Source organism: Pelmatolapia mariae, linkage group LG14, assembly GCF_036321145.2.
Source record: "Pelmatolapia mariae isolate MD_Pm_ZW linkage group LG14, Pm_UMD_F_2, whole genome shotgun sequence".
Classification (NCBI taxonomy): domain Eukaryota; kingdom Metazoa; phylum Chordata; class Actinopteri; order Cichliformes; family Cichlidae; genus Pelmatolapia; species Pelmatolapia mariae.
In genome coordinates this window covers 20885617-20900276 of record NC_086239.1, presented here as the reverse complement: position 1 = coordinate 20900276, position 14660 = coordinate 20885617, and the positions used below count along the sequence as shown (strand labels likewise).

Sequence of the window (14660 nt, the reverse complement as noted above, 5' to 3'; positions counted from 1 at the left end):
GCATAATAAATTAACCAAAAACATGCTACACATAGCAGCAAACACTAAAATCTGTGAGAAAGTGTGTAGATTAAATGAAACAACATTGAAATGAACCGATACTAAGATTTGCATGACACTGACTCAATCTTCAAATCTCCCTCTTTAATTGTTGTCCATCTCTGGTCCAGTTACCCAGCTGAGACACTCTAGACAAGCACGTCCTGTAGTCCAAAGAGTGTCTTCCTGCATCCAGAATAATTACACAGGTGCAAACGCAGGACTGTCAGCTTCCTCCCTTTGAAAATGATATTGTGGCAACATTTGCACCTCTACTGGCTTTGTGCCTGCATAAATATAGAAGACCTTACTCTTTCCAGTCCAGCTGCAATAGCCTTGCTGTCTGCCATCTTCATACTGTCTGACATTTGGATGCTTTGCCCTCCACGCACCTAACAGATTAAACTGGCTTACTCTGTTTGGTAGGATGAGCCTAAAGAAACTTTGCTTGTTTTTTGTTGAAAATAAAGTATTTTACGCAGCTGTAGTGTACTTTATAGCAGAAAACAGTCACTGTGGTTGCAGTGACTTTGTCCCTGACCCCCATCCCCTCACCCTAGATCCCCCTTTAAAAAAAACAGAAAGTCTCTTTATGATCTGGAACATAAAACACTGTCAAAGAGAAGACGCCGTTCTCTATCGCTGCGTACCAGAACCACCCACTCCTTTAAGCTTCGTAAATGTCAGCTTGAACAACGCCAGACCTTGATGAAGAGTGAACAGATCTCGTTTTAATCAAGCATCTGAGAATCACTTTAAGGTGTGATGAGGTAAAATAGGGTTAAAAATACCGTCATTCGCATTAATGGTTTACATTTGTGAATCATGTTGTGAATTAATTATGGCATCTGTTGATTTTCTAGTGTTTAGCCTGATAGAGCTGCATACAATTAGGTGAGGGAAAATATAAAGAAAATATAGGAAACAGTTACATCTAGAGGACATTAACTGCACATGGGAAAAACAAATAAAATAGAATAAAATTGCTAGAAATTTAATACTAAAATTACTAAAAATGAAACTATTTCTTAGCTATTACCTACGATAATTCCATTTTGTGCCTCTTGTGGGCAGAAAACTCGCTGGTATGGCAAACCTTTTTAGCAAACAGTTATTTACACAGGCGGGAAACAGGGAACAACATTATGATTCATTTGGAGTCATATTGCTGTCCACCTGGGAAATGGAAGTCAAATATATCCCCTTTGGTTTTCGGTCCTTTACAACTCCTGATGGAAACAGCTCAGAGGGTTTAATACAGACCCAGAAATTTGGTTCAGGATGCTTCAAGTCACCTTATGTGACTTTTTGCTTCAATACCAGGGAGATAAAAAATGGATTTTATGTTTAAATATGTAACAAAACAACAAAGACCTAAAAAAAAATAAAAAGACTGTTGCCAAGTAATACAGAAAAAACAGCAAAGTCATTAAAACTCCCATAGGCTTAAAATTCACTTAGCTGCAGTCTCGCACTGACACTAATAGATTCCTAGCATGCAATGAGAGATGGCATGAGCAAAACAGAGATGAGGCACTGTATATCTGAAGGCTTATCACTACTCTGCACAGATGTGGCTTGTGTGCGTGTCCAACTTGATGCCTGCTGATGTATAAATGGTGTTCTCTTCTTTGTATATTCTTCAGGTGGCTGTGACAGGGGCACCCCCGGGGCAGGACCCATGAGGAGTCATAGAAGATGCTCACAGCCTGGGCGCTTCTGCTCTTCTTAGCCATGTGGGTGAGAAGCACCTTTGGTGGCCCGCTCTCCTTTCGAATAGGTAAATTGCAAAACATAATGGCTTCCACGCTATACAGTGCATGCTTTTCATTCTACTTGAAATATCAGTGAATGAGTGTGTTTAAGTTTTTAATTGTTGAGTGGGAATTGACATTTTGTTGCTTTAGAACTGTCAGCTCAGATAGCTGGATACCCTAATCTTTGCAGTCTCCACAGTCTTGATAAAACTGGCTGGAGGAATTCAATCACAAATGTTGAAAAGTAGCCATGTTTCCCCACATGGCTGTAACACATGGCCTGAGGTATCAACAGGCTACAAAATTAATGTGTGAATGTGACACAGTCCTAATTGTCTGTAAGATACTATAGAACTACAGTCTATGATCTATAGTTGTTTTACAGTCAGCCACACAACAGTTAATGCACCATAGACTTTCATGACAACATTATAGTTTAAGAGTATCTGGATGGTACAAACTTAATAATATATACTGTTTACTGTTTGTTGTTGTTTACTGTGTATGCTGTGTACAGTGATACAGTATAGCTTTAAGCAATTAGCCACTAAAGCCATGCTGGGACCCAAAACAAACCTATTATTCTAACTCTGCACATACTGGAGGCTATAGGTCGAGATTTCCCCACCCTTCCACCTGCATATTAAACGAAATTTAAGGTGCATAATTAGACGCGTGTCAGCTGAGCTATCAGATACATTGATTACCTCTCTGTTTATTGCAGCTCTTTTAAATATTTAACTATAAAAGTAATCTGAGCATAGCAAAAATCTGACTCTTATCCTAATCTTGCCCTAATCTTGCCCTTTTTTCTCTGTTGTAAGCGGCACTTGCAACTCTGCAACTATTTTGACTGTGACTGTTGGGACTATTGAACAAACATTTTAAAGCAATTGCTAAAATCTAGCAAAACCACTGCAATACTGTGGTTCTGGAAATAGTGGCTGATCGGTGGACCAAGACTAGATTTTTCACTGGAAAGTCTGCTTCAAAAGTCACATAAACTGCTAGAGTATGCTGGTAACCGATGGAGGTTGGTCCGTCTTGTTATTATTCTCCTACAGTCAGCAGCTCTCTGACTCCCTGTCACTTGCTCCCCGTCTACCAAAAGTGTGATTGACTGTCTCTTCATTTATGTATAGAACCCTTGTCTAAGGTTGGAAACGCTTGTTCGTGTGTGTGTGTGTGTGTGTGTGTTCCTGTCTAGCTATCTTTGTGAGGACTGAAATCTGCATTCTACTATACTTTGAGAACCAACAGTCACTTGTGAGGACACACAACCCGGTCCTCACAAATTTGAAGGCATTTAAAGGCATTTTTGAGGCTCAAAATGTGGTTTTAGTGTCAGGGTTACAATTAGGTTATGGTTAGGTTTAGGGTTAGGGTTAGGCATTCATTTTTAACAGTTAGGGTTAGGGTAAGGGGCTAGGGAAAGCATTATGTCAATGAAGGTCCTCATTAAGATAGCTGAACGGGGTTGCGTGTGTGTGTGCACTACATATAGAAATTAATAGCATACAGTGAAACTGAGATAGAGATTCAGAATGACATTGATTCTCCCAAACTGTTCCCTGCTGTGATTTCTCAGTGGTCAGCTTTCAACTGTTCTTTTAACAAGAACACTTGAAAGTGAGATCTGTGTGCAGGTTAGAAGGGTGCAAGTTAATAGCACAGAAGCTGTGTACAAATGGCCATGTGGTTATATTAAGACTATTAAAACATCAAATAAACCCAAAGGGTGCATTAGAAATAAGAGTGCCTCTTTAGATGATGTACAAATGCAATTCTAATTGTTCAGAAGAAAAAAAAAAGAAAAAAGCACAGGGCTTCATGGCTGATAAATGCACATTGGAACTTTAATGTGGCATCCTTTCTTGATCTTTTGTCTTTTCCCTTTACTTCTCTTGTGTGTAAAAGTCTTTTTATCTTTCCAGTATTTTGAACCTTGACGAAACTGAATCAGTTCAAACTGTCATTTTCGAGCGCTATCACCATCTCTTATTTTTGAACAAGGCATTTATGTATCACTCACTGGTTTTCTACCCTGTCTGTTCTGTCTCATACAGTAGCTCTGTCACAGCACAGCTGCTGTTTGCAGAATTTTTGCTGGATTGTCACATAATGCCCCAAACCATTTTCTGTATTTTGAAAACAGCAGAGTTTCAGAGTTTACTCTATCAACACAACCAAGAACAAATCATTCCTTGTTTGTGAATATCATCTGAGAAGTAACTTGCAGCCGCCTGCCTTTTCTTTCTCCCTGTTTTCCCTACCACCCTCCACCTGATTGTACCAGCTCCACAGCAGTGGTGGTTTATATTTATCTCAATGTTGCATCGTTGATGGATAATTAGGTGCTTGGCCTGTTTTTGTCCATTTCTTCTAATCTCATCTTTGCACAGAACCCCATTCATTGCTACTTTATTCCAGTACAAGGTATAGATATGCAAAAGTACGAACACACAGCCACATATACACGTTTCACAACCCACAGAGGCACACAAACAAACACATAACCCAAAACACCACTACAACTCTGCCATTTGAGCTGCAGGAGATGGTATTTAACATGGCTGTCCCTAGAGTCCTGCCTGGCTGGCATAATGTCACTGTCTGGCCTTCTCTGAATGTGTGAGTGCCAAAAGCAACCTCCTGTCCCTCACACATTTCCACCAGGACCAGCTAGCAGCCAGCAGCAAGCTCAGTGTAGGTGAACTGAGGAACTTCTCTTTGTGTCTGAAATGTTCTTAGCAAATCCAGGGATTAGGATCTACTTTTGTTTGTAAATTAATTAAACCATGTGATGCAAAGTAAGTGTATTTACTTTAATTTTGATCAGGAAAATTTGTATAAATATAACATGCCTTCTGGCATTTTTACTGCTGCCTTGAGGTGGGGAACGAATTATGGGATAAACAATGTTTAAGTTGCAGTGGAGTTGCGATATCAGCCTGGGAAAGTACAAATTGATTTTCCTTCATTGTTCCTTTTTAAAAAAAAATGAAAGTAACGACAAGTGAAGCCTTAACCAAATAAAAGAAATGAAAGAGGTGAAATCAATTGCCAAAATACAATTATAAAAGAACAAAATGAGAAAACAAGAAGACAAACTGCAAACAGTGCCTAAAAATGCTGGTTCACTACCATATGGTGCAGCTTGTTGCTGTGGGTGGTATTCAGCCATTAGTTAAGTGAAAAAGTGTCTCCTGTGTAATTCTATCCAGCTAATAATTTGGTACTTATGCATATTTCCAGACAGTCATCTTCTAAACACACATTGCTGTTATGAGCTGGTGTCTGCTTTTTGTAATACAGAGATTTAAAATGTAGAAAAAAAGGAAGAGCTGAATGATTCCTCATCATAGCTACTGTAGCATCTCTATTCAGGACCAGTGCAACTTCAATTTCAACAGAGACCCTAAACATCTAGCTGGGTTTATAAAGAAATTTAATCAATGCCTCAATATAACCCATGAATAACGACTGCATACATCAACATAAGGCTTGGCTCATGGACAGTGCTCTTTTAGAGCATGAGTTAAGATGAATGAAATCAAAATGACAAAACTGATAAAATGAAATGGAACTTACTGAAATAAGATGAAGTCTCTTTCTGTCTTGAAATGAGAAAGGTCCTTTAATGATTCTTGGGGCCCAAATAGCCAGACTGTGACGAAATTTCCGGTGTGCTGTCTCTATTATCTACTACCCAGGTAGGACTAATGGGGAAATTATGGTTCAGCAGTGGTGTCATGTGGGCAGTCTGTTGGCAGTCCACGGGCAGCTTTGGACTGCCTTTCTACCTGCAGAGAGTGTCTGTTGTTAGATTGGGGGCAGAGCCAAAAATATGTGGTACAATTTGTCTGCAAGCTACTCTTTCTTCTGCTGTTGTTGGTTCATCAGCCAGCTGAGAGAGAAGTTCTTACATCTAAAGAGCTGAAGTGAAACCAAGTGAAAAAACAGTGTCCACTGTAGCCGCTTTTTTTTCTTTTCTTTTCTTTTCTTTTCTTTTCTTTTTTTTTTTTTTGCAAATCTCAGCCTTTCACCAATGCATGACGAGCACCGTGCAGTTGTGATTTTGGAATATTTTGATGGAGAGCTTTAGTGGCAGCTGACCACCTGCCCCAAAAGGCTCTCCTTAGGAAAATACCTCCACGAACAGACACAACCAAGGTACCATATATTAAGCGTTACAGTGCATAGCGCTTATCTGAAATCCAAAGGAATGGCTTGACACACTCCTACACATCTTCTATAATAATATCATTGGCTATACCATTTTAAAGACCATCCTGAATCTCCCTGGGCTTGGCCTACCATCAGTGGTTCTTCAGAATCTTTTCTTCTAGTTCAAAAACCAATCAGGATTTCCCAGCACTAAGAACTAGTCCTCACAGTTCAGGGCCAGGATGTCTTTGTTGTGGTCTGTCACCATCACAGAGCAAAACCGTTACACGATTAGAGGCAGTAATCTCACCAGGAAGAGGCAAACACACTTCCTGTGCATAAGGTCGTGTCGCACATAAACCAACCTTACAGCAGCCCCGAGAACATAATGTGAAACAGCTCTAAATGATTAAAAAAGGGTTTTAGTAGCTCTGTCTTTCACGTGGATTTTGCTACAATTAGAGCAATATTCAACAACACTACCAACATTGTCTTGCCCTGCAGAGACTCTCCATTCTGGCTGGTTTAATAGGAGAATATGAAAGTAAATTGTCTGCCCCTCATACATGAATATGCCACATAAACATTAGTATTTTTTATATATGCTCACTTTTTTTTTACTGGTGCTTTATTTTATTATTTTATTAAGTCACTTTGCATTATATGAAAAAAAGTATTGAGCCACACTTAAGGTATTTTCAGAGCCTTTGCTACAGGTGTATAAAATGAAGAGCATCTAGCTATGTAGTCTGCCTTTACAAACATTTTTGAAACAATGAGTCATTCTAAAGTGCTCACTGACACTGAGCATGGTATAATAGCATGCCACCATTGCAACCATTGCATTGTATGTAAAAGTAGCTGACGATCTGCTGGCTCTAACTACTTCTCTGGCATTAATATCAGCACAAACACTGCCCTGGGAGCTTCATGGCATTAGTTTCCATGCTTGAGCAGTTCCTGTAGGTGTACTACAGGAGTACTAAGAGTACACTGTACTCTATTACGGTGTGGTCTGCTGGGGTGGCAGCATCTCTGCTGGGGACAGGAAGAGACTGAACAGGCTGATCCGGAGGGCCATCTCTGTTCTAGGATGCCCACTGCACCCAGTGGAGGTGGTGAGAGACAGGAGAATGGTGGCTAAGCTGTCATCCCTTCTGGACAACATCTCCCACCCCATGCAGGAGACTCTCTCAGCACTGAGCAGCTCCTTCAGTGCCAGGCTCACGATGTGGGACAGAGAGATTTTGCAGGTCTTTCCTCCCCACTGCTGTCAGACTCTACAACAAAGACTTTGCAACTGACCAAACACACACATCCACATCCACACATGTGCAATAGCAATAACACTAAGTGCAATACTCTTTTTCTGACAACCTTGTATTTTACTCAGTTGCATATAGTATTTGTATTCTATTTTTATTCTATTGTATATACTTTTTAATTTTATTCTATTCTATTGTGTACACTATCTTATTCTTATCATCTTATCCTATTCCAGTGTTTTTCTCATTTTTGCTATGTAACTATGCACTGATCACGTTCTGCTGTAACAAAACAAATTATCCACGTGTGGGACTAATAAAGGTTATCTTATCTTATCTTACTATAGAGGGAGCCCAGTACTTTTTTCCATATAGTGTATTTTAACTTTGTGTTATTGCACTGCAAAACCAGTAAGCAATTTGTATAATTGATTGTCTTTGAAGGTAATTTCAGGGATTGCGTAGCTTGTCAATAAACAGCTTGAACAGCTGTTTATTGACTATGTTATGCAATGGCTGGCAGGGGGAGGTATGAAAAATAGATATCTCACTCCCTGACGTTTAATTGAATCATCGGTTTCTTATTATATATGTCCTCGAGGATAACTCGAGAGGCAAGATATCTGTTTTGTTGGCTTTATTTGCACATTTGTTATTATTTTGTCAAAGTGCAATAGAAAGAACAAGAGAGAACGATCACAATGTTCCCCACCATCTTCCTTCAGCTGTCCCAATGATCCCCAAGTCATCACAGATCAGCTGGGATATGTAATCCCTCATGCATTTTGTATGTGTCTGGTGGTCTCCTCCCAATTGTACATGTCCAGAGGGAGAGCCCAAACGGCAACTTTAAGAAATGCCTGAAATTAACAAATTAACAAATTTCCCACGTGTGGGACTAATAAAGGTTATCTTATCTTGTTATCTTATCTTAAAGTCATTAATTTGCTTCTTTGAGAGGCAGCAGTTTAGTACCGCGGTTAACCCAGGTATTAAACATGCTTAGCACATTCTCATTAAGTTTTGCTTTCAGTTTAGCTTATTCAAAACATCTAAATAACATACGGATATGTACGTATAGGGGAAAAAAACGATCCATTTGAGTGAGGTGTTTTTAAATGTTATCATCTGTCAGTGCAAAGCACACCAGCAACGAAAATACCAGCAGTTTTTAAAATCCAGAAAATGGTGTAATGGCTCTCATTCTAGCTTGGTACTCATAGATCTGCTTTGCCAGATAACCAGATAATAGCAAACATTTCTCTATGTGTATTGTTACTGAAGTTTCTCAGTTCTAAGCATTAAATAAAACAATGTTTTCAATTAAACTCTTAAGAAGACAGCTGGAATTCTTGTTTAGCTGACAATCAACTGATTTATGTAAATAATCTTCAATCAAATTTGAATCATTGTTAAGACAACTTAATGTCATTATCAGAGAAAATGAAACTTCATACATAGTAATAACGAAATACTCACATATGCTGTCCTAAAGTTGCTGCTGTTCTCACAGTTAATGCATGAGATCCAGTCTGAGGAGTGTTAAACATAAAATGTTCAGATTTTTTACATTACTCCTAAAACACTTGCAGAGCATCCCAGACTACTGAGGGAGCAGCAACAGGACTATCTCCACAGGAAGAACTCAAATCGAATCTTTGTCTGCTTCTTTGCTCTCTTTTCCGAAGTCAGTGGGAGAACACGATAGAGGATTCTCGGTGGGGTAAATTCAATTGGTTTTTCTTTCCCAGCAGCAGAGTCTGACCCTGCACCATCTACCTGGCAGGCTGGCATCATGCGAGCTCTTAGTGAGGAATAGTTTGTTGTGAGATAAATGTATTGAATGCTAAATGTGCTGTCATCATTAAATGTTTAATAAGGAATACCGCATCCTATATGGGCCCAGTCATGTAGGTCTAGAGACCCGTGGTAACCACTGGTTGCTAGGGAAAAATGTGTATTTACCCAGCATGCAGGATGTTGCTTGCTGTCGCTGGGTGTCAAAGATGGTGCTGCAACAAAAACCTCCTTGTGATTGCTTTGGTTTCCATGGTCGCCTGTACTTTGTATAGAGACTTGTCTGCTAACACTCACCAGCTACTTATTAAGCAGATGTCAAACTGTAGAAAATGCAAGGCAAGGCAAGTATTTATATAGCACAATTCAACAGCAAGGTGATTCAAAGTGCTTTATAGAGACATTAAAAAACAAAAACAAATAAAAAGCATGATTTAAAATGGAAAAAAAAGAGGAAGGAACAGTAGATAAAATCAGTAGTTAAGATGTAAGTTTTGAAAGTTAAGCTTAAAAGTAAAACAGTGTGGATTTGGTGCTTTATTCAAATGCAGCTGAGAACAGGTGAGTCTTCAACCTGGATTTAAATAAACTGAGTGTTTCAGCTGATCTGAGGCTTTCTGGGAGTTTGTTCCAGATATATGGAGCATAAAAGCTGAATGCAGCTTCTCCATGTCTAGTTCTGACTCTGGAAACTGACAAAAGACCGGATCCAGATGACCTGAGAGATCTGGAAGGTTCATACTGGGTCAGGAGGTCACTGATGTATTTTGGTCCTAAACCATTCAGAGCTTTATAGACCAGCATCAGGACTTTAAAGTCTATCCTCTGACGGACAGGCAGCCAGTGTAAAGACCTCAGAGCTGGACTGATGTGGTCCACTTTTTTGGTCTTAGTGAGGACTCGAGCAGCAGAGTTATGAATGAGCTGTAGTTGTCTGACTGATTTTTTAGGTAGACCTCTAAAGATGCTGTTACAGTAATCAAGCCTACTAAAGTTGAATGCATGGACTAGTTTTTCCAGGTCCTGTTGAGACATCAGAACTTTTATCCTTGAAATATTCTTGAGGTGATAGTAAGCTGACTTTGTTATTGTCTTAATGTGTTTTTCTAAGTTTAGGTCTGCATCCATCACTACACCCAAATTTGCAACACAAAGCAGAAACAAAGACTATTCACCTCCAAAATAAAAGTATTGGAATATGTTGGTTTCAGTGACAGAAGGCAAAAGTTTTACTCTGAAGAGGAATGTTGGTAAATTGTTCTTACATACATACTACTTATTACTTACTTACATATTTTCTACTCTACTTGAGCACTCAAATCACCTTATACAACATGTCTTATTCACACCCATTCAAACAAAGACTTTTTTTTCTATGCTTAAGAGCTTTCTATCATCCACCCACAATCAAAGAGCAACTTAGGGTTAGTATGTTGCCCAAAGATATTTGGCATGCCGACTAGAGCAGCCAGGGATGGAACCATCAACCATCAGATTAGTAGATGGCCTCCTGAGCTACAACCACCCCAACATTCTCAACTTACACTTTGCATTGCACTTTCTCAAGTTTCACCATCACTGGTGGTTAGTCACCAAGTGTTTGTGGACAAGTGGGTGCTTTTCATGTAACCAAAACAGTTGCAAAGAGGTTTTTGATGCAGCATTTTCTTTGCAACCAGGTTGCCAACTGCTCTCTAGGCTTTTGTGACTGTGGTTGGGTTGGGTCAGGTTGGCTGTAGCTCAGGAGGTAGCGCAGATTATCATAATCAAAAGGTTGGTAGTGTGATCCTTTGCTGCTGCAATCTCCAGTCTTGGGAGAGATCCCTATGATCTCAGATGTGTTCATCAATGTGTACAGTGAATATTAGATACAAAGCACTTGGGTGTAGGAAAACGTGCTTTGGTAAAAAGCATGGCCTCCTATTTTGGTGCTGAATTTTGGCAATAGAAATAAATCATTTGCTGCAGTACCAGTACCAGTATTAAAAATACTGTATTTCTGGAGAGAGTGGGCTCTAGTTTGTGTGCTTGTATTTGTTCACATCTGTGACCACTGTTATGCACTGTATGTGGCTCCAGACACCAGGGGCATGTAAGGTGGATCAGCAAAATTGAAGCCCACAGGTAGGGTCTAATAGTGTAATTAGCCCTGCTGAGGTAATACCCACAAGTCAGCAGCATCACACTGTCACTTCCCTCAGTTCAGCCCCATCTATGCTCACAGTGACTTATTAAGGCTGGCTGCTAGAGCCACCATGGCTGAGTCATTGTGCCCTTGCCTCCAGTCAGGTTCATTCTGCCCTCGCATGCTCTGATTTCAGCTGGCATCTATGAACTCATTTAACACACTGTTACTGGAAGAGCAGAGAAGATAGCGTGTCAGAAAGGAAGGAGAGTAAATAACTGTGAGGGAAGCATCCTGCAGTGCTTTGACATATCATTTGAATTGTAGCATTGGTTCCTCTGTGGTGAAAAATGTGAATGCTGGCTTGAATGGATGCTAAAGCAGAGACCAAGATGTCCAGCTGAGGAGCCACAAGAGGAGATTTAATGATTAATCTCTCTGCTTCTAATTAGTATGGGAGCCGTTAGGTTAATGACACTCAGACATGTGTACTCATGGAATTGAAGCCACAGGGTACATTTTCATAAACCTCTTTTTCGGCAACCACCTGTTACAAGAGTCAACTCGAACTGCTCAGTTTTCTTTGATTCGATCTGAGGCTAACAACGGTAATGAGGGCATATCAGAAAGAAACGGTGCTTAATTACAGAATACCGCATGTGCAAAGAAAGAAAAAGGCTCTTTGTTATAGTATACATCAATCATGTAATTGGAAAATGTTTGTCCAGGACTGTAGAGAGGAAATTATGAGCAGAATTAATCCCACATACATGCGCATACAAATCCATCCTCAGGCGCTGACTGAGGGGGGAAAGTTTATGATTAATCTCCAAGGTTTTAATTAGCGGGGCAGGTGCTGAGACCAATCGTTTAGTTAATGGCAGGAATGGCAGATAGGAGTGATGTTATGCAATTATGCACACTATTTTGCTCCTGAGCCTACCGCATAAATTATTCACCAAATCTGATAAAGTCACAGTGAATAGGTACGTAGCGCGCTTGTACTTTAGTTTTAACCACACACATCCCAACAAACACACAAAGCACAGCCTCCTGAATTAATGTGTTCTCCACAGATAAGAACAAATTGAAATAAATATTGCCCATTTGGTCATGTGCATGCACACATACTCTATATGCACTCTAAAAAAAAACACACGTTAGCTATTATCAGCTACACACAAACATAAAAACATTTGCACTTGAATTATTAACAAACTAATTACAAGCTGCAGGATGATGTTTGCGGATGTGTAACGGGGCACTGCCACACGCTGAGGTGGTGGAATGTGAGAGCGAACAGTGTTGCTATCCTTTTCAGTTATGCGATGATGTAGAATGAAAGGTATAACCAGAACACTGGCTGAAGTTTAAATGGAATCAGGGCCTCGGTTGTTCGTTTTGTGTTGTCATCTGCTCATGTGCCAGCCTATAAAACAAACAGCAGACCAAACAGCATCTATAACCCTTGTGATTATGGCATTAACAATGCTATACCAGCTTCTTATCTACTGCCAGCCTACATCTTATGAAAGTCCTTGCATCAGAGATGGATTGCTTCTTCTGACACGGTCTCACGCCTTGCTCTGCTCTGACATTCATTTCTGTTTTAGCTGTCACGTCACTGCAGCAGAAAGATCTTTATGTTCTGTATCAATTTTGCACTTAGGTTACGAAACATAAGTCAGATAATAAAGTGTGAATCAAGTGAGCATTATTTTATATCTAAAATATGTAAAATTGGACCATTTAGCAAGTAAATTATCACACAGAAATGACTGTTAAATGCCTTTAAATATAAAATGTGAACTATGTGAACTATGTCATTGGAATACTATTAGTAAGAGATCTTGTAAAAGGGAGGTAGTGATTACATGAGTAGACAGATAGATATGATGTTATTGTGTACTGATGCTCAGTTGATGCTAAAAACGTTGGATGTCTCATAATTACATTACTTCCTTTACACTTTCTTAAGCAGCACATTCCTGAATTGCTTGCAAGTGGTCCAGAATGCCACTTTTAGGCCATGGTCTATTTATACTGGCTCCCTGTAGAATTCATAAACCAACTGATTGTTAAGTTCAAATGCTCAGAGGCATACATGATGAGTCACCCACCTAAGCTATAGCTCTGTTTCTGCAAGGTATTTAATCTACAATAACTAACACTTAATACTTTGGCCTTTATTTTCTCCGGGGAGGAATCAGGGACATTTTTTTCATTGTTTATTTCTATTCGTCCCACATTTGCACCACACGGCGCTGCATCTCTTCGACAAGGACATCAATTTCCTCTTAGAAGTAGCTGTGTTTGTGCAGCAGATCTTGACTCTCCTCATCCATTACAGTCAGGGCATGGTGGAGAGAGCACTGCTTTTAAAGGGAATTAGAGGAGATGATTTGATTATTTGTGATTGATGTCAACCCCAAACTTAGTGTAATTTATTCTCCCTGTTCTAAACCATTTTACACCTCCAGCACGTGAGCACCACGCCTGCGTTCTCAAAAGGAATTAATATCAGTTGTTTTTTTCAAAACTATGCGATGTCCATGAACTTGTGCCAGTGATTGTGCTTATGGCTCGATTCATTAAAATATAGTTATGAATGCTGTGAAATGCCCTGCTTTTTTCCTGTGGAGAGCTATTATCTCTTGGCAGCTAGAGGGGAAAAACAGCTTTTGTTGGCTGTGCTTTGATTAGGGTGAAATAAAACACAACATCAATACCAGGTTAAAATCCATGCATTTACTGGCTCAGATATACAGAGAATCATATACAGAAGCATCTTCCCTCCCTAAATGCAATGATAGCAAACTTTTCTGATGTCCTCTCATCGAGCTGCTTGTTAGTCTGATGCAGAGATAATGTTTTTTATGCATAGATGGCTACAGCAGTGTGGTCTGCCAGTTACAGTGTGTTCTGTAACTGCATGTCTTCAACACAACAATATTATCGTTTAAACATTCCTGAGTCTCAGTACCTTCTATATTGAAATTTTAGGGAAACTGGCTGCCTCATAAAACTGCATGTGGTCACCATTTATACCACATTTATGATAGCACAATTTTATTAGAGGCGTACTCTGAGTGCTCTGAGCACCAAACGTGTTTGGTGGTAGTGCAAAGAAAAGACTTGGTCTGAATAGAGTCCGTATGAGTGAGTGGCCTGAGTGATGACGGTTATTCAGGCCATGGGTCAGACTGGTGAGAGGTGGGGTGTGGGGGAATAGTGTTTGTTAACAGTCTGAATGGCCCAGGGGAAGAAGCTGTTTGTCGGTCTGGAGGTGTGGGACCTGATTGACCCGAGGCGCCGAGCAGACGGCAGTGGGTCGAACAGAAAGTGGGCGGGGTAGACAGTGGTTTTGCAGATCTTCTCAAACTTTAATGTACTTTTCTGCATTCATGATTCAGAATCAGAATATAAAATGTATTCTAATTCTAATTCGGAATCAATAATCCAGAAAAGTACAATCAAGTTTTGATCCAGCATACAGTACCATGTGGAAAG

General features: G+C 39.8%; 1 protein-coding gene across 3 annotated transcripts in view; it reads left to right on the top strand.

Moving 5' to 3' along the window:
• grik4 (glutamate receptor, ionotropic, kainate 4) overlaps window positions 1–14660 on the top strand; it is a 342449-nt gene that overhangs the window by 159666 nt on the left and 168123 nt on the right. For all 3 annotated transcript variants that reach the window (XM_063492892.1, XM_063492889.1, XM_063492891.1), the window contains one exon: window positions 1686–1819. In XM_063492892.1, the coding sequence (XP_063348962.1) occupies window positions 1738–1819 (82 nt within the window). In that variant the 5' untranslated portion in view covers window positions 1686–1737. The remainder of the gene's footprint in view (window positions 1–1685; window positions 1820–14660) is intronic.